Source organism: Dermacentor variabilis, chromosome 11 (assembly GCF_050947875.1).
Source record: "Dermacentor variabilis isolate Ectoservices chromosome 11, ASM5094787v1, whole genome shotgun sequence".
Lineage (NCBI taxonomy): Eukaryota > Metazoa > Arthropoda > Arachnida > Ixodida > Ixodidae > Dermacentor > Dermacentor variabilis.
This window is the reverse complement of record NC_134578.1, coordinates 53,954,597-53,974,542: the sequence shown is the minus strand read 5'-3', so window position 1 is coordinate 53,974,542 and position 19,946 is coordinate 53,954,597. Positions and strand designations below refer to the sequence as shown.

Sequence of the window (19,946 nt, the reverse complement as noted above, 5' to 3'; positions counted from 1 at the left end):
TGGTAGTAAAAAGCCTCCTTAGATGAAGATGTGCACCGTGGCCGCACTGTGAAGGAAGTCGCGAGGCTTTCGCCGCTGCGAGCACTAATCGGGCACGAGCTGTGGCTTCCGCACTGCTTTTATGCAAAATAGAAACGGCATTGGCTCATTCATTCAGCAAGTAAAAGCGTGTTGACGTGGTCAGCATTTGTTTATTGTTTTCTTGATACTCTCGACAATTGGACATTCGGTTAATTCGGACATTTCTTTTGGTCCCATGAAATCCGAATTAACGAGGTTTTACTGTAGTACATTTCAAATTGAATATTGAATCGAATAAAGAATAAAGCCAAATATTGAATTGAATATTAAATTCTTCACAAAATTTAATGCTTCAAATAGAGGTGTGTGAATATGCAAAAATTTTAAATATTATTGAATATTATGCACTCTGCGCTTGTTACGACGAATCCACGTACAGCAGACTTTTGGATTTAACGGACCATATTTCAGCCTTAGTTTGTTCTACCTATTTTATTAATGCAATGAAGTTCACTTTTAACGTACTGCGATACAAGGGACTATCAGCTGCAGTGGACGAAATTAGCAGCAATTTATCTCAAAATTGGGTGTATAAAATGTACTTTTGCTGTGTCGCCACGGGCTGATAACTGACTTGTGAGAGTTGGCATATGGTTCTGGCTCAATATCGCGCGTGAGGGTCTTCTTTTGCGCGCGAGGCACATATAGGGGGGGGGGGGGGGGGGAGGTGAGAGAGTGGCTACTGCTTACGGCGCGGCTGCCGTATCTTGAACACGATCTGTAATGGGGACAAAGTGCTCGCCCGCATGGGCATCATGTCTTTAAATCAATCTGTCATGTGAACAAAGTGCGCGCCCGTTATGCATATCTTCATTCGTATGCCTGTACAATATTGTGCATTCATCTAACTTGGGCGTCTGAGTCTGTCATGTGAAGATGCGAGTCTTATGGTTGAGGCATGGCATATCAACAATGGTGGAAGTGCGTGCATGAGTCAGCCTTTGATTACCTTACATAAGGAAGAGATCAAATGCCTTAACAGTTACCTCTCACGTAGACTGGCACGCTTATCCGATTGACACGAGATTATACCATTCCAGAGCATGTGCAGATAAATTTTGTGTCTTCTTTCTTTTTTCGCCTCGGTGCTTCCTTCAGTTGATAGTCGGCATTCGTGTTGTCCACTTCCCTTCTCTTGTGTCTGTGTCTGCATGCCTTACCCCTTCTTTGCATTTTGTATCCTTACCAACTAACTCAGCTTTCTGTCGTTCTTGGCCTAAGCCACACCGACTTCAAGTAGCTGACGCGTTGGTTCTTTATTCTATGGTGGAACTACGATGTAGATTACGCAACCTGAACGTCAGGTCTGGTGGTTCCAATGCAGAGTGAAGTTACGGTTTGCAAATGGTATACGCGTATTGTAACTGCAAAGATAAGTTATCATGTACATGTTCCAAATTATTACAGTCTTACGTTTCAATCTTTGCTGTTTCCAAAATGTCTCCATGAAATTTATGCCACATAATGAACGCACTCCCCATCTTTGCTTTGGTATATTGGGGAAAAAAGCATGTTCATTACGCGGGCGTATGGGGTGCATAAGGACCATCCCAACTTTACGACAGCTGGGTTATGGGTCACAGATCGTAAGGCCAATCTTTGCAATAAACAAAACGACCGTGCATCACGTGGTTCAATGGCCGCTCCGCACGTAGCTGTCACTGATGGCAAAAAACAGGTGCCGTCCACACAATTTCATTGTCAGGTTTGGCATGTGATTTGCCATCTGCCAAACATTGTGAATTCTGGAGTGTCATGGCTAGTTCATGCAATCCTATCCCCCCCCCCCCGCCCCCCCAACCCCTGTTCTGTTTATCCGCCGTCCATGCAAATGCATGCAACCAGGTCATGACACTCTCTCACCCACTTTGTAGATGCAAAGCTAGCCTTGTGACAGGTTGATCGAAGCTACAAAAAGACACCAATATGAGCCTATGAACGGCATCGGAATGAGAGGCTGACTTACGGTGTCGCAAAGATGGCAGCCGTATTTGTACGCTGCCATCCTGTATGCTCGCTTTCATTTGTGAGGCGGTTTGTCGACCTTCTGAGTGTCGCGTGGCTGCCGTAATGAAAATTCGTCGCTGGCCAATGTGGTAACAGACTGCAAGCCATTGCGAAGTGCTGCTTGCCTCTAGTATGTTTGTACAGAGGGCTCATCAGTGATCGGTCCCGAGATCACGCGTGCAGGTCAGATTGATGGCCGTTGAAGCAGCATGAAGTTTGTTGCTGTGTATTAAACACAATCCTTGTGCCCATTGGCGGCTTATTGGCTCTATCTTCACACATGCCTTTGCACTTTATAAAAGAAGCACCACTTTTGCTGCCGTTTCCTCTGTCTGCGTCACATTCTTGTTTCGATCGGTCCTGTTGACCTAGACGAACTTTGCACCGACAGAGGCTGGCCTGGCTGATGCGGCGCCATGCTGCGAAGCGCAGTGTTTAAGCTGTGTGTGTGAATTGGGCCGATGTCGAAGATCGCTCAAAGCGAGAAAGTCCACTCCTTTTGCGTAAAAAAACAACATGAAGTGCTCCTAGGATGGCATCGAGCATGATGGGCTGCACAACGAATTTACCAAATATATGAAAAATCGAATATAGGTATTCGATTCATGAATGGAATTATTGATTATTTGCTATTCATTTCAGTGATATTCAAGTATTCACACACCCTTGTTTAAAACAGAAGGTGCAAGATGCAATTATAAGACATATGGCATGCAGTCGCCAGAGGTGTGGCAACTGAACACCATAGGTTTTAAAAGTGTATCTCTCACAGCGTTTTTGAATATTGCCTTTTCATTGAGCAACTTGGCTATCGTTAACTAGGACACTTTATATACAAGGTAGTTTATTTTGTCATAAGATTACTGAAAATAGCATGGTGAATATTTCATCTGCCAATTTCGTTTGCAAAATGCAGGTACCTTGTAGGTGGTCAGACTGACAACGATGCAAAAGCCGTGGCCTGGTACAATGGCGAGCCGTACCATATTGGCTCTATGTCTCTCAACTTGGCGCACACGGCTGCACTGCGATATGTCTCCGAAGACGCCACCGCCAGGGTGTCGGTCACCAACTGGCCACTGCCTGGTGAGCTCTCCGAACAGATCGGTGTCGCTTCGGTAAGTGCCTGCTGGTTCACTGGCGGTAGCCAGTATTAGCCACATTTCTAGCATAGAAGATGCATAATTTCTCTGTCTGTCAGAAGCCTGTCTGTAGCATGTAAGTGTATCCCAAGGTTGGCCTGGAAAATGTAGAGGCATGTCCTTTGTCATTTGTGTTGCTTGACAGGGATGCTGACTGTGATGCTGACACTTTTGCATGAAGGAGACACTAAAGAAGAATGTTAATTTTGTGGAGAAGGATTGGAACAATATAGCAGGTCGTCCTCTCCAACGCTTTCTAGTGGGTCATCCTCTCCAGTGCTTTCTAGTGGGTCGTCCTTTTTAGCGCTTTTTGCTCGTGAATGCCGCTCGTGCCAAGAGTCTGTCCGCTGCGCTAACAGTCGTTCCCGAACGCCAGTGACTAATAAATGCCTTTGCAATTTTAATTGTACTAGTAAATTATGTTTATGCAGTACTGCTATCACTCTTATTGTGACAGGATGCTTGTTAAGTTGGAAAGTACGCTGCAACAAAAGACTACTCTCAAGTTCGTGCTCATAGCTTTTGTGACATCTATTTTAATGTCTACTCTGGTCCCGGTAATTGTTTATTTGTAAAGGACTTCATTGCATTGTAAAAAAAAACAGCAATGACTCAATATAGTAACATCTTGGAACTTTTCGTGCATTAAAGCTGTATTCGCACATCAAATAATTTCACCTATTCAGTTGACGGCCATGCATGATGCAACAAGCAGCTAGTCTGCGGTGCGGTTTTGCCCATCGTGATTTTGCCCAGCGAGACACAATCAGCAATTCGGCTCTTTGTGTTAACCTAGCTTTATAGAAAGGCCCAAATATGGGAAAAATTTAAATTTGTGGTGTCGCACTGACATACCATATTTGCATGATTTTAATGCGCCCCCAGCCCAACGTGCACCCAGTTCTTGCGAGTTTAAAGTAAGGAAATAAAACTGCAATTGAATGTAAAACGCGCCCAATTTATCAAAGAAAAAATATATCATGCCTCCTACATTTGCAATACAGCTAAACCTGGATATAACGAAGTTGACAAAAGCTCGCAATTTTTCGTTACATGCAGGTTTTCGTTACATGCAGGTTTTCGTTACATGCAGGTTTCGCGTGAAGGCTCGTACGAATGATGCAGAAACGAAACCAAATAGCTCAAGATATCCGTGAGGGTGAACTCACCCTTCAAGCATTTATTTTACACCAAAAAACTGCGTAATTTCCGCTTGCTTCTTCGGCATGAGTGAAGGCACAACACGCCGCTCTAAAGAAGCTAAATCGTGTAGAGCTCCTTCATCGTCGAGCGAGCCGACGAAACGATGCATAACGTCCATTGCGTTCATCACCTTTGCAGTAGGCAGGTCACACAGACCTGCCTCACAGGCACCATCATCACCGCCATTGGGATTTCGCATGCTTTCAGCTACTGCTGCATCAGACATTTCTTCTGTAGCCACGGCGGCGTTGTCGGCAAACAAAAAGCACAGTCCAGCTAACGCAGCGCAACAAAGCAGGGAGACCAACGCGAACCTGGCCACACAGCACCTTTGCCACGGTACGAAACCTACGGAGCAACACGTGTGAGCACATAGAACCAAAACAAAGCCGCCATTGTGGCCCGAAAGGCGTGGCTGCCATGGCAAAGAAATAAAAAATCAGCAAAAAAGTGGAGAACCTACTACGTCATTTCTTCCACACTTTTCTCCTAGCGCGCAGAGGGGGTAGGGCCTTTCCTCAGTTTCCTTCCTCCATGCTTTGCTCGATCACGGCAATCCCTGGCGTTCGCGTAGCTGCTGGCTCCTTACAGTATTAAAATTCAATAATCTAGAGCATTTCTTCGGCCGAATTTTCCTTAAAAGTGCAAAAAGTAATGACTGATCGGCTTTGTGAGTTCGTTACCTCAAGGCTAACCGCCGCAATGCGTTCGTTACATCAAGGTCGAAAATACATGGGCTTCAATGGGGGCAGCGTTGGGGAATTCAAAAACTTCGTTAAATCCAGGAATTCGTTACATATAGGTTCGTTACATCCAGGTTTAACTGTATGAAAAAACAAGAAATGCAGAGTTTACCATCACAGAAGAGCGAATAAACCTTTATTCTGAGCAAGTGCAGTCTGTACCTTATATGGGTGGCCTCCTTAGCCCAGGTAACCGTGGGCCATGGCCATCTTTCGTGAGAATCAACAAGGCTGATTGTTGGGCTAGTTGGTACGGTTTACTCATAATGGCAAAGCCTTTAGCTCAATTCAAAAAGACAGGGACGTTCCTGTCTTCTTGAATTGCACAAAAGGCTTTGCCATTATGCATATTCTGTGACAAGCTCTTTTTTAAAAAATAAGCTTTCATAATGAAAGCAGCGTGTCGTCAACAGCATTTGCACTTCATTGGTCGCAGGTGCCAAGTACACAGGGGCGGTAGTCTCAAGCAGTCTCATTTACTGATACAGTTAAACCTCAACATAATGACGTTGGTAAAACTGGCTATTTACTTCGTTATATTGAAATTTCGTTCTATTGAAATTCAACCTTTTATGCAAATAAGTACAGTCACTGATTAATTTTTCTTTCACAGAAAGGGCCAGCTGAATTTTTTTAATTATTGGGCAATCGGAAAAGGCAGGTTTGAATAAGAAAGCAATTCATTATGATAAATTTAACAGTCGGCGACGAATGATACGGTGTCATGCCAGATTCGTTGATAATATGTTCTCTGCGGTGTGAATTAAGCGAAGTCGACCACGTTTTCGTGTGCACTCTGCCCCCGCGGCTAATAGCATCTCCCACACTGGGACGACGCTATCAGGAAAAGCGGCGGCAGCGGGGAGTGAATGATTTGTCTGCCCCCTTGGTCGAACGGGTCACTGAAACTTGAGATTATGCAACCTCCCATACTAAGCACGCGGTAAGACAGTTTGCATGGTGCCATGCCGTTTCGGCATGTGCATTCTTTGCACACGTGGCAGATTACCTCAAAGCAGGGCGTGTGGCTGCATATGTGCTCAGCTGCGCTTACAGCCATGCTCAGCCACGGCCGAGACATGTGCCAGAAATCGAGACGCGCACCAACTTAGCCGCCACTCCGCTTCCACCCACCCCCTAGCGCGCGCGCTTGGTCACATTACTGTGAGTGAGCTCCCCTCCCCCGCTTTCCTTTGCTCGCCCGGGAAGGTGGCACTCGTGAAGCCATCATCTTTCTTGTTTCACCCTCGCACACTTTGACACACACCTCAAGCATGCAGTGCACGGGGCCCAATAGGATCTTATCGCACTTGGACTTAATACAAAACATGATGCGGCTCCACTTGGGCGGTTGCTCTTGTCGCACTGCGCACAATTTGAGATGTGCGTTTGCAAACAGCCACTTGTGACTCAGTCGTTTAACCATCTGCGTCTGCTGAAGTTTCCATTTACTGTATCGGCATTCCTTTGTGGCGGCAGTGAAATTTCGTTATACTGAAATCGCATACAAACGCACTTCGTTATATTGAGGTTCTAAATACATGTTTTATGGACAAGAGGTTATGAAAAGTTAAATACTTCGTTACATTGCGAATTTCAGTAGATTGAAGTTTATTATATCGAGGTTTAACTGCACTATCACTTTCACAAGATTTTACAGGACTCTGAATCGGACTTGTCAAAGTATGCGGCTGAGATCGTGCACAAACTGTGCACAGACAGCAAGCTTGGCACTGCACCAGAAACGCTGGCGGCCGTATATGCCAACATATACTTGGAGCCGAGCGACGCAAATCTTGTGAAAGTGCTAGTATATCTGAAAGTGATTGACCGAGAATGATGCTCCAGATTGTAGCAGAGCGCAAAATGAACCCACAGCAAACTTCATGAACACCTGTTGCTATTTTGTGATGGCAATGGCACAACATCTGACGGCTGTGGTGACAGGCTGTCACCACAGTCAACAGCCTGTGACTGTTGACTGTTGCCTATGCTATGAACGTGGTTTTTGTTGCTTATTCACTTTTAACATTCAGAAAATTTTTAAGTCCATTTTCTTGAAAAAAAAAGGTGCACTTTAGATTCATGCAAGTGTGGTACTTGTACATACTTCGAGCTATTGGCTTAAATTTCAAGAAAAAGAAGTTCGGCCTTCCTATTGCTCCCCTAGTAATCAACCCGTTTTCCTCAAAGTGAATGAAAAGGAGCTTTTAAAAAATAATTTGTGAAAAATAAATGTGAGTTGTGCTCACGTTTTACTTTGTACTTGCTAGAGCTTCTGATACCTGCCATGGTAGCTTAATGACTGTGGCGCAGTGCTGTTAAGCACGAGGTCCTGGCATCAAATCCAGGCCATCGCGGCCGCATTTCGATGGAGTCAAAATTCAAAAATGGCCATGTACCGTGGCTTTGTCGTACATTAGGAACTTCACATGGTCAAAATTAATCCAGAGTTCGCCGCTACAGCGTGCCGTATAATCAGGTTGTTGTTGTAGCTCATAAAGCTCCAAATTTAATTTTTTTTAATTGCTGATGTTTATTTTGTTAAGGTTATTTTGCTGTTATTGTTACAGTGTTTGACATCATGTGATGAATGTGTCCATAGGCTGCAACTCTTCCAGAGATAAAATCAGTCGGTATTTGGTGCATATCCTGTCGTGAGTTTCCTTGCGGGCTCTTTACCTACTGCAGCTATAGCGTTGTGCTGCTGGTCTCGAAGTTTTGGGTTCAATCCCAGCCATAACAGCCACATTTCAATGAGGGTGGAATGCACTCGTGTACTGGGCAATGGGAGCATGCCAAGAACCCCAGGCATGCCAAGAATCCCAGAGCCCTCCCATAGGGCGTGCCTCATATACAGATGATGGGGTTGGCATGTAGAATCCAAGATTTGAATTAGTTTGTGCATTTTTAAAATTTTTAATGCATTATCATTCTTAGGGTATTTCACACACTTTCCAGGGGCCACCTCTCTGTGCATGTATGTATCTGTTTTCTCACCAACCGGGGTCACTGGGTAGCTCATGGTCAAACGGGTAGCGCATTGGGCTGCTATGCGGAGGTAACAGGGTTCGAAACCAACCATCGGACCAACTTGGGCCGCTGAGTGTGTGGCAGTATGTACATGCATGCCGCTCTCCAAAGAATCTCTTTCAAGACACTATGGGCCACTCTAAGACGTGGGACTGGCTAAGTACTGCTCTTCGAAGAAACACTTTCATGCCAACTTGGGGCCTTCGCTATGTGGCACTTGGTCTGTGTTGGTCTTGAAAGAACCTCCTTGACACCAATTTGGGTCATGAAAAAGATAGCTTAAATTTCTCGCTGGCTGAGCGTGAGCTAACCAATGCCACAAGGGTTCCTAAAGGAAAGCAACCCAACGCATTAGCAGGCTGAGCCACGAATGCACTGGGTATGCGTCGCTCTTCAGTGAATCTCTCACCTACTTGGAACACTGAGTATGTGCCGCTGAGTGTGTGGCAAGCAAGGGAACGATTCTCAGCATTCGCAGGCACTGGAGCGCCACGCTTCCCATTGTCTCGGAGGCTACATACAGACTTTTCGGCAATGCCAATAGATGGTGCAGTGTGCCAGGAAAGAAGCGCGAGGGGAGAGATGGGTTGCCGGGTAGCATTTCTTGGCATTCACACGTACTGGCGCGACATACTTTTTTGGAGGCCATGCGCAGGCTTCACGGCGGCGACACTAGATGGTGCCGAGTGTTCTTTGGGAAGCATGAAAGAAAAATCCAGCTGCATATCCCGCCTCATACGTAACTCGTTTTGGCGGTTGCAATACGTTGTGTTGCTATATTGATTCAGTTCTAACACATTGCCGTCGGCACTCATCGTGAGATGAGTTCTGCCACAATTTCCTTTTTCGCCATATTCCTTCTTTAACCTTTTCTTTACCGTGGCGAAAATGGCCACATAATTTGATACATTTTTTTCTGAAGGAACTATTACATTCTATATTCTGCGTAATTCACAAAAATAAAGCAGGATAGCTGTGTTTTCAGCCACACAATTTTTATGAATTAGTTCGATGTTTTTACACATAATTTTAATTGCCATGAACAAGATTGTAGAACGAAATTGCAGAAAACTTGTTAAAATATGATTGTACTTAACCAGAGAACTTCCTTAAAGAGATTATAAAATGTACAAAATGTTTTGCCACCCAATAGCCACCATCTGTGAACAAATCATAATTTTGTCTTCAACAGTACTGCCGCTACAAAATATTACCTGTAAGCACCATAGTTGAGCATGCAATGTGGCAGAGCAGTTCCTCGATGTAAAACACAGGGAAATGTTGCAAGTCTTGCAGTAAACTGTTGTTTATTGCCGGATTTTGTTGACATTGCATTTCTTGAAATTCTGGTATGTATCTATTTTAGCTGGCTGGGGCTTAATGGCTTCAGATGGTGGAGAAGCTCAGACTTGCTGGAAAAAAAAAAGGCAGACTGTATGAGAAAAAAAACTAGTTTTTCTACTATAGGTTTGATGATGCAGCGTGCTTGTGAGGGCCACTGAAGGTCTTAGAAACGGTGTTTGACACCATCGTTAGGGGGCTAACAATGCCCAGTGGGCACGCCAGGGAAAGTGTTAAGCAGGTCTGACCAATTCATTCGAGCTGTTCTACTGGAGCAGCTACCGTTGTTCATAGACAGCGGAGTGCAATTTCCTTCTTGCGCCTCTCTCGCAGTACGACCAGGCAGCCCGCATCCTTGCCGCTGTCTTTGTGCCCACTGCGCTGGCCTTCCTGTCCTCGTCATTCGTGCTCTTTCCGATTCACGAGCGCGTCACCAAGTCCAAGCTGCTGCAGCTCATGGCGGGCGTGCCGGGCGTCCTCTTCTGGGGTGTCACGTTCCTCTGGGACTTTGCCGTTTTTGCCGTCTGCAGCACAGCCGTCATGATCCCGCTCCTGGCGGTCAACCCCAACGGAGTTTTCACTTCCAGTCCTGGTGTGCCAGGTACAAAGTTTGTCTGGAGCTGCTGTAGTCAGGATTTCTAGCGGTTGAACAAGACTGCACACGGTGACCCATTGGCAGTTGAGTGTGCACATGATGGGGTGGCATTGAGTTCGTACATGGTGTTGTTCTAATGTGTTCGTTTTTGCAGTGGCGAATACACTGCTACTAAACTCTAAGGGAACTTGAATACATGCTCCACTCAGTGACATGAGCTCATTTCCGTGACATCACAGTGAAGGTGAACGTCTTCCAACATTTATTGTCTGTTGGGGACTTCCTTGAGCGTGGAGGCGCAGAGGGCAGATGTAGTGCACATTTATGGGTGGAGCTTATACTGAACGTTTAGGTTTTCACCGTCTGCAGCTGTGATCTTTCACCAGCTTGACACCCTTACGGGGCTGCTGGCAGATTTACCCGCTTTGCTAGTTTAGCAATTCAGCTGTTCTGAGAGCAGGCATGAGGAAAGAGAATTCCTTGTGCAGTGTTCCCTTTTACAAAAACTTCCCTCATGTTCACGAACAGCGCAGAAAACAGCCACATGGTACCGGAGAAAATGGTGTCACAAAGCCGTGCAACCTCCTCCGATTATGCATATGACAACGGAGCCGCTAACCAATGTTTTGATAACTGTTGTTGAAATAGATCTGCTTCTGCTTGATCGATAATCGTTCCCTCAACTCTTAGGTACCAGGAGTTTTGCATGGGTACTAGAGAAGTGTTGTAGAGCAGCACACCTGTTTTCCCACTGGAAATAACTGGTGGTAAAGTCAAACATTATTACAGCAGTCGCATCTAACGTGAAAATACCTTCATTATATCTGGTGTTCTTTTATAAACATATGCACCGATATAGCATTAGGACATTTTGGTGGTCCCCTTCACATCCGAGTTATTGGTTAGCGGCGTTGGGGAAAAAAAATTCACGTTATTTAGATTTTTGTCATTGTGTCCAATAATTTGTTACGTTAGTGCTATATCGAGTTTCGATTATATCGAAAAAGATTGCCTCGGGGAAGTTTCCGTATTACAATCATTTGTTCATAGAGAAGATAATGAGAAGTAAGACAGGAACATTGTAAAAAAATTTGGCCTAGTTCTTTCTTTCTTTTTTTTTACACTGTGGCTGGCCAGACCATATGAACGTTTCCGGAAGTGTTGCATATCTTTCTTCGTTGGCAGTCTGATAAATGTGTGCTTATGTTACCGTGTTAATGCTGTGTGTGCGTTTACCCTTTTTATTTTCAGCGGCCACATACTTCCTTTTCCTTCTGTATGGCTGGGCGGCCATCCCATTCAGCTACATCTTCTCCTACGTCAAGGACAAACCGTCTTCCGGCTATTCCCTTCTGACCACCATCAACGTCATCACAGGTATACAGATGTTACAAACACACAAAGCCTATTTTAAAGGGCTTGTCATACTCAACTTTCCTTGTCTTAATCACCTATCTGTCCCATTTCTTCCATCTTTACGCTTATCCTTGAAGCTGGTTGTGTACAAGGTTGAGGGGGCGGGGGAGGGAACAATGCGTAGCGCATTTCGCCACGAAGTGTTGAGCATGCGTTTGCAAATCTAAGCACTGAAAAGCAGCCACTTTACATGGCATGTATATAAATATTTTCTTTTAACGTCCCTTTAAGGAAACCCAGGTAATCAAAGTTAATCCGGGGTCTCCCACTCTAGCATGCTTCATAATCACGTTGCGGTTTTGGCACGTAAAACCAGATAATTTAATTTTAATTCAATCTTGTATTTCCACTTTTGGCAGGCGTGATGCTGAGCATTGTGATGGCGGTCGTGGGGTTCCTTGCCAAGTTCCCTATGCTGGGCATTAACGAGGACGCAGTGCAAAAGTCCATGTGGTTCTTGCGGTTGGTGCCTGGATTTGCCGTCACCTGGGGTTTCTCCAACATCCACGAGATCGGAGGGGATCCAGCCAAGTGCGCCAAGCTGACGCCCACCCTGCTGAAGAGCTACTGTCCCATATCTCAGCTCATGGGCATCGAGGTTTGCTGCCAAGGTTGGCCACCTTCATTTATTTATTTATTGAAATGTGCCTTACAGGTCTCATGGGAGACATTGTGCAAGGGGAAGTAATGCACAAAGAGAAATATACATTGCGATAAACTCTTTATATAACACCAATACGCACAAAACTTTTACTGCGAAAACAGACACACACACACACAAAAAAACACTGCTGGGAAATGCAAGGGCAACAAAAACATACTGCACAAAAGCAGAACGATAGAGTAATAAGTAGTACACTAGAGAAAACAGTAGCGCAGTAAACATCTGCATACATGCCAACTCTCCCAAACTATTAATGAAATTACAAATTCCAGCTCATTCTACAATATTCGAAATGCTTCGGCAAGTTTTATGGAAAATGAATTCTGTTCGCAAAAAAAGTTTTGCTCGTCGATGTCCTGCATATGATGATGGTGAAAGGAATCTGCTAAGCCTTAACGGCGGACATGGGTTTTAGAGACAAAAAATCGAAAAAAACATCTATATTGTTGAAAGTGGTATTTTCGGAATTTCCAACTATTATTCTACCACTTCGCCAAATTTTGTGCATTCTAAATCAATATGTTAGACGTAATGTAAGTTTTTGGCACCAGTGCGGGCTAAATATGAGCCAAATTTTCCGTAAAAACCACTTTTTCTACCGCGCGTGATGGCCCCTGCAGTCATTCGGTCGTGCTGGCCCGTACTCATTTGAAAGAGCAGTCTCTCATCTTCATTTCCCGCCACCACCGGCTCTGTCCACACACTGGCAATGAAGAAATTCCACCTCAAAAAGAAGACCCCAATGCGTGCTGTAATTGGTCGACAAAGGCACGAGACCCTCAGCTAGCCACGCCACTGGTTAGGCTGGCGTCTGCATCAATCCGTGGCCGCTCCGCACATGCCGTGCGTGCCAACGAGGTTTCCCGCGCTGACAGCGATGCGGAACTCGACTCCGAAGTTCGCTACGAAGTTCAGATTTAGAAAAGAAAAGAAAAAAAAGAAATGAAGTCGGCATACAACATCAAGAAACGACACTCCGCCGCGCCGCTTCCCAATGACATAGATAAGGCGCGTTTATAGTCCGACGTTATTGGCGCACGGGCGAGCGTTGGAGTCCGTTGGCCGCGTCCGGTTGCACTGGCTACAGCAGTGTGTCGAACCACGTGTCTAACGATAGACACTGTTCTCGCCAACGTGACGTAACGTGTGCGCGCGCTCACCCTATGTCGGACTATATTTTAGCCTGCCCGCTCCCTCATTCGAGCGATGCCGGAGATCCCGATGGCGTATTAGGCCTAGTCTCCCGAAGTGCTCCTGACAATGGCCGCGTTTCATCGATATTTCGGCACGACGCTACTATAGTAAAACCTCATTAAACCGTACCCGCGTAAACAGTAATTTCACTTTAAAAATAGTAAAGTCAAATCCCCGACTCAGCGGCCATTGAACATAATGTTTTTGTATCCACATAAACCGTACCAGCTGATTGCGTACATATCAGTTAGCACGTAGTGTTTGGACCTTTCGTCGCGTAAACACAGCAGTGTGTCATCTCCATCGGGCCGTCCGGCAGAACAACTAGCCTCAGAGATCGGAACAATGGCCTCTAAGCACCCTGTGCGTTTGCGCGTAAAGGCACATCATCATCAACATAATTTCGGCCGAAGCTCGGATAAAAAGACGCCAGATGCTCAGCATAGAAGAAAAATTAGACTTTGTTCGTACTATCGAATGTGACACGAAGAAGTCCACACTGGCACGCGGCAGATATCTGCTGTTGACTATGGTGTGAGGCATTTGGAATGCGAAGTTGCACGGCAGCGTTGCTGCGACCGCAAAGAGATGTCGGCTGCGAGGTTCGACTTTTCGTCATTGTTGCCTCTGTTGTTGCTGAAGTGTCGGCTAGCAACAGTGATGAAAACGACACGGAAAGCGACAGCACGGGTGATTCAGGCCCGACAGTGGCAGAAGGTGCACGTTACGTCAGCCTCATTAATGCAATCGTTGTGATGAGAACAGCACCCCTCAATGAAAAAGGCACTGCGCAACTTCTGCAGTGCTACTGCGCTCGTGCACGGAGAATATGTAACGCCAACGAGGAACCTGCCATGCGAGTATTTGCCGAGAAGAGGGGGCTGGCTGAAAAGCTGTCTCGCAGCTTCAGTAAGTTTGAGGCCGCTGTCACTGCTAGGCTGCTGTGGCATCAAACGAAAATAACACTTGTCGCATGAAGTGAATAAATATTGCATGTTATTTTCCCCTTTCATTTCACCCTCTCTGAGTTCCGTTTTTGACAGGTAAGTGGTCGATCACATGCTATTTCGGTTAAACAGTTCTACCATTTAGCACATACTTATTCCGAGCTCCGGCCAACTACGGTTTAACAAAGTTTCACTGTATTCTGTAGCCGGAATTTTAGGGCCGTAGTGACAGTGAAGATCAAGGAACGCATTAGTGTCAACTCCTGCTACAGACCGAAAATCAAAACTACTAGACCGCGTTGATGACACTGCTTCCAGGACAAACGAGATGCTGGCTACGTCTGCTGAGCATGCATCTGCTGAAAATTTGCAGCGGCTGCTCAGAAGGCATCACCGTAGTGACACTAGCCAGACAGACTACATTCATGGAGGATACTAATGCAATTGCACTTGTATAATATTCAAATATTTTGTGGTGTTTTGTTATAAAAATAAGCTCATTTAGTTTTTTCAGGTTTCCTCAGTATCTCATTTTTGGTGTTTCTTAAACTTGCAGAAGCAGTATTCTCGGTCTTTAGGGCACATAGTACTGTAATTTTAACAGCGGCGTGTAACTGCATGTGTGTAATACACAATGCTAGGAGCAGATTTTTTAATTTCACTTTTGTGAATTTTAAAATCCGGCTACCAGTTGGACCACATGATTGCCTTGTCTGGAGATGAAACTTCAAATGGCTGTAACATTGGTAATACCTGCAATATAAAAAAGTAGTCCTACAGTTCTGTTGCTTACACTTTGTAGTATCCAGCCAGATGTCTTTATAAACATTCTGGCTGATGCTCTTCTTACAATTGTTCAGATAAACAATAAGCGATTAATTTTAATTACATCTGAAACCACTCAGTCAATTTAAAAAGTAATTATATTTTTGAAATCAGCATGAAAAACTCTGTCTGGGTGGCAATTTTCACTAAATTTAGTCAAAAAAATAAAAAAAACAGTTTCTAAACCTCTCTTCCCCCCTCCCCCTTGAGAACTCATCGTTTAGGTTGTGATGCACACTGCTTGATGGTTACATGTATTCTGCTTTGCTCAAGTCCTGAGTCGCTGCCTGTGGCTCTGCTTGGTGTTGCGTACTCCAGGGTAGCGTACCGTACTGCTGCCGAGAAGTAACGACGCCTGCCTATCGAAGCTCGACCGACATTACTTATTGGGTAGCGTGGCGTTGTTGGCGGGCTGCAGGCATCCGGTAGTTCATGGCGACCAAGCAGGGGCGAGACGATTTGCTAGTGCGAAACTTGCACGGTTTATTCAAAGGTAGTTGAAAGAAAATAAGAAAAGCATGAAGTATGAAGTCTCAAGTAAGAAGCATCTCAAAGTACATTTCGGAGCCCCTTAAATAGCTCTCTACAAGTGTGGGCGGGATCTTGCGTCCATCGATGACACGTGACAGGCACGGAGAGGGCCCCTCCTCCTGCAGTACCAAACATGGGAAGGAGAGGTCGATCCTCTTAGCGACGAATCTGGTCGGGTGAACGACCCCTCCGGTGCACGTGGGCTCCGGTGCATGGAAGGTCGGGTGAATGACCCCTCCGGTGCACGTGGGCTCTTGTTCAGAGAAGGTCGGGTGAATGACTCCTCCGGTGCACGTGGGCTCCGGTGCATGGAAGGTCGGGTGAATGACCCCTACGGTGCACGTGGGCTCTTGTTCAGAGAAGGTCGGGTGAATGACTCCTCCGGTGCACATCGGCTCCGGTGCATGGAAGGTTGGGTGAATGACCCCTCCGGTGCACGTGGGCTCTTGTTCAGAGAAGGTCGGGTGAATGACTCCTCCGGTGCACGGAAGGTCGGGTGAATGACCCCTCCGGTGCACGTGGGCTCTTGTTCAGAGAAGGTCGGGTGAATGACTCCTCCGGTGCACGTGGGCTCCGGTGCATGGAAGGTCGGGTGAATGACCCCTACGGTGCACGTGGGCTCTTGTTCAGAGAAGGTCGAGTGAATGACTCCTCCGGTGCACATCGGCTCCGGTGCATGAAGGTCGGGTGAATGACCCCTCCGGTGCACGTGGGCTCTTGTTCAGAGAAGGTCGGGTGAATGACTCCTCCGGTGCACGGAAGGTCGGGTGAATGACCCCTCCGGTGCACGTGGGCTCTTGTTCAGAGAAGGTCGGGTGAATGACTCCTCCGGTGCACGGAAGGTCGGGTGAATGACCCCTCCAGTGCACGTGGGCTCTTGTTCAGAGAAGGTCGGGTGAATGACTCCTCCGGTGCACGTGGGCTCCGGTTCCGGGAAGGTCGGGTGAATGACCTGTCGCCACGTGGTGTCAGATGCCAACCCAAACATTGGCTTTGGGCCAGATTCAGGTTATCAGATAGGCTGCTTGAGTTACAGCGGCCGGAGCGGGCGAGGGTGGTGATTGTGTAAACAGAAACCGAGGGAGTCGCCAATGCGGGACATAGCAGAAACCAGAGGGGTGCTTTCATTTGTTTGCCGTCATTGCAGTCGTGCCATTGCTGTTGCCTTTGTACGCCTTTTTTTTTATATGTACCGTGCCTGAACCATAGCGGTGGTCAGTGGTGGTTAAACAAAGAATGTCACTGGAGCCTTGGCTGATGTGACACTAGGAATGTCACTGGACTGTCATTTGACCACTGTTGAACACATCGAGTTTCTATCTTCCTGTGAATTTTATGGGGTAGGGAAAGTTAGTAGGGATTTTTGTTACTGAAAGCCAGGCATGTTAACACGGGCGCACGTGGGAACGAAAAGGACACCGCAAACGCCAACTATCAACTTAAAGCTAGCGGTAACTTACCTGCATATGCTCAAGGGAAGGCAGCGTCAACCCGTCATCAGTGCTGAGGCTTGACAATTCTTTGTGCATGATAATCGAGGGCTGGCATGCTACTGTTGTTAATGATGTGCCAGGTGCCAACCATAAGGGGAACTCCTTGCCTTTTAGTCTTATGCAAGTTTCGGTCTTGTTTGGATGCCTGAATCACTGCATTACGGGCAAAAAAGACGAACAAGCGAGATCGGCCCATCTCCTAGCATGATTTCTGCTGCTTGCAGTGAAAGGAAATGGTTATTTTTTTCTCCCGCAATTGCAGATTGTGGCAATGGTTCTTACTGCTACATCCCGCACTCGCCATTTGGCATGGATCGCTACGGAAGCGGACGGGAGATGCTGTACCTCTTCTTCGTTGGCATCATTCTGTTCCTTCTACTGGCATTCTTTGAGACCAACGTCTATGGCATCTGGTACCGAATCAGGTCGCTTCTCGGCCAAAGGTCCCACAAAGGTACGCCACATGTTCACCTCTTTGAACTACCTTTGTAACGTACCTGCTGCTTTCAATTTTGTCATGGTTTTCTCGGTACAGATGTGCTGCTGTCTGACCATCACCGAGTTCCACAATGTATCTGTGAATAGGACTGCCAAGGAAAGGCAACATTTAACTAAACCGCTGGTTCTCTTGTACTGAAATTTCAGGCAGAAATTGTATTTTATTTGTTTAATTATTTAATACCCACAGCACCAAAAATGCATTACAGTGGGGGGATGTTACAGAAAGTATGAAGCATACATCAAAAATTTATTCACATAAATACATAACATGTGAGGCAGAAAAGCATAATAGTCACAATTATATCAGATTGAAAACATGCAAGTTCTACAGAGGCAACGCAACAATAAAAAAGAAACGGGAATTTCAATTCACTTCAAGAGGGCAAAAATACTTAATTTTACACAATACTGACAATACTAGCAGGCAAACTATTCCATTCTTGAATAAGCTTTCGGAAAAAAGACTTTTTAAACAACTCTGCTTTGCAAGGAATTTCGCATACTTTCAACTTGTGGTCTATGCGTTGTGACCGGTGATGAGGCTGTAGTACATATTTGTCCCTTAGTATACAAATCGTACCATGGTATACGAAATGAAAGAGCCTTAGGTGTAACCTTCTTTGTTGCCCTTTTAATGTCTCCCATTTTAAACTTTCCTTAGCCTTAGTGGCGCTGAAATTCATACCGTATCTATTTGACGTTGATCGGTGTTGCGCGCCGTTATAGGGTCTCACACTACACTGGCATACTCAAGGATGGACTGCACTTAATTTTTATACATTAGTTGAATATTTAGTTGAATGCAACTTCTGTGGGCTCTGCTTGCCTGTATTGTCCACAATAAATCCCAAGTGGGAGTCATCTGTGCCGATGCTACTCAAGAAACATTGTTTTGCACGGCGAAGAAAAGGTGGCTCCCTCTCTCACCACTGCACCAGAACAGTTGTTTCATTGGTTTCGCTGCATGGAATCGTAGCACAATCTGTCATCACTATGATGAACATTGTGTTTTGCTGTAGCGAATGTTGTGTTTCACCCCAACAGTGACAGATGGCGCTGGCTTTCAGTTTCGGTGAAATCGTCATTCTTGAGGGATGTCGCTGCAGATTATGTGCGCTTTGAATTTATTGTGGGTGGAGCAGGCAAGCATTGCTCTCAACTGTAGCATTGAACTGAATGTACTGCAAAATGCTGCCTCTGTGTGAAATGTCAGTGTAAACGAGCCAGTGGTTTATTTGGAAAAGTCAGCCATACCCAACATCTATTTACAGAACATTCGGTACTTGCATGCATTTGATCAGTTTATCCATAGAACTTTCACATTAACACTTTCCTGTCCACGGGAACATAGGCAGTTTTGAGTAGTCTAGCAGACGATTTTTTTACTGCTGCAGCAAATGCTTGATATTAGAATAATCATCATCAGCCTATTTTTATGTCCAGTGCCCAGGACGAAGGCCTTTCCCTGCAATCTCCCATTACCCCTGTTAATATTAAAATGTGTGGTATCAATTTCTAAATGGAATGTGCTTTCTATTGGTATTATTTTCAAGTGAACATTTCTAACAGTTCTTTGAAAAAATTTGTAATAAGAAAATATGTGACGAAAACGAGAAAACTCTGTAAAAACATTGATGCTGCTTCACACCAAGAGAACATAAAAAATTTCTAAATACACACGTTAAACAGGAAGGTTATACAGTCTACGATCATTACAACCTGTATACAACACTTTCGGATATAACAGACCATTTTCAGGCTTGGTTTGTTCTACCTATTTTAGTAATGTAACAAAGTTCGCTTTTAACAGACCATCCTACAATGGACTATCGGCTACAGCGAACGAAATTAGTGGCAATTTTTGTCAAAATTGGGCATACAAAATGTATTTTGTTGACGCTACAAAATGCACTTTTGCAGTGTGAACACGGGCTGACAACTGACTTGCGAGGGTCGGCTGATGATCGTGGCTCAATATTGTGCACGCGAGAGAGGAAGGCAGAGTGGAAATGTGCTGTCATCTTTCGCGTGCGAGGCAAGGGGGCAGGGCAGGGCAGGGCAGGGCAGGGCAAGTGGGGTGAGACGAGAGAGAGAGGGTTTATAGAGGGTATCAAGAACAGAATAAAGAAATGCTTACTACATCAGCATGCTTTTATTTATTGAATGAATGGGCAAATTTAGTTTATATTTTGCACAAAAGCAGTGTGGAAGCTGCAATTGCTGTCTCACA

The 19,946-nt window shown here is 45.5% G+C and overlaps 1 protein-coding gene across 4 annotated transcripts in view; it reads left to right on the top strand.

Moving 5' to 3' along the window:
* Nucleotides 1-19,946, top strand: part of LOC142564420 (phospholipid-transporting ATPase ABCA3-like) — a 114,240-nt gene that overhangs the window by 66,493 nt on the left and 27,801 nt on the right. For all 4 annotated transcript variants that reach the window (XM_075675415.1, XM_075675414.1, XM_075675413.1 and 1 more), the window contains 5 exons: nucleotides 3,005-3,206; nucleotides 9,884-10,151; nucleotides 11,397-11,522; nucleotides 11,921-12,172; nucleotides 17,478-17,669. In XM_075675415.1, coding sequence (XP_075531530.1) covers nucleotides 3,005-3,206; nucleotides 9,884-10,151; nucleotides 11,397-11,522; nucleotides 11,921-12,172; nucleotides 17,478-17,669 — 1,040 coding nt within the window. The remainder of the gene's footprint in view (nucleotides 1-3,004; nucleotides 3,207-9,883; nucleotides 10,152-11,396; nucleotides 11,523-11,920; nucleotides 12,173-17,477; nucleotides 17,670-19,946) is intronic.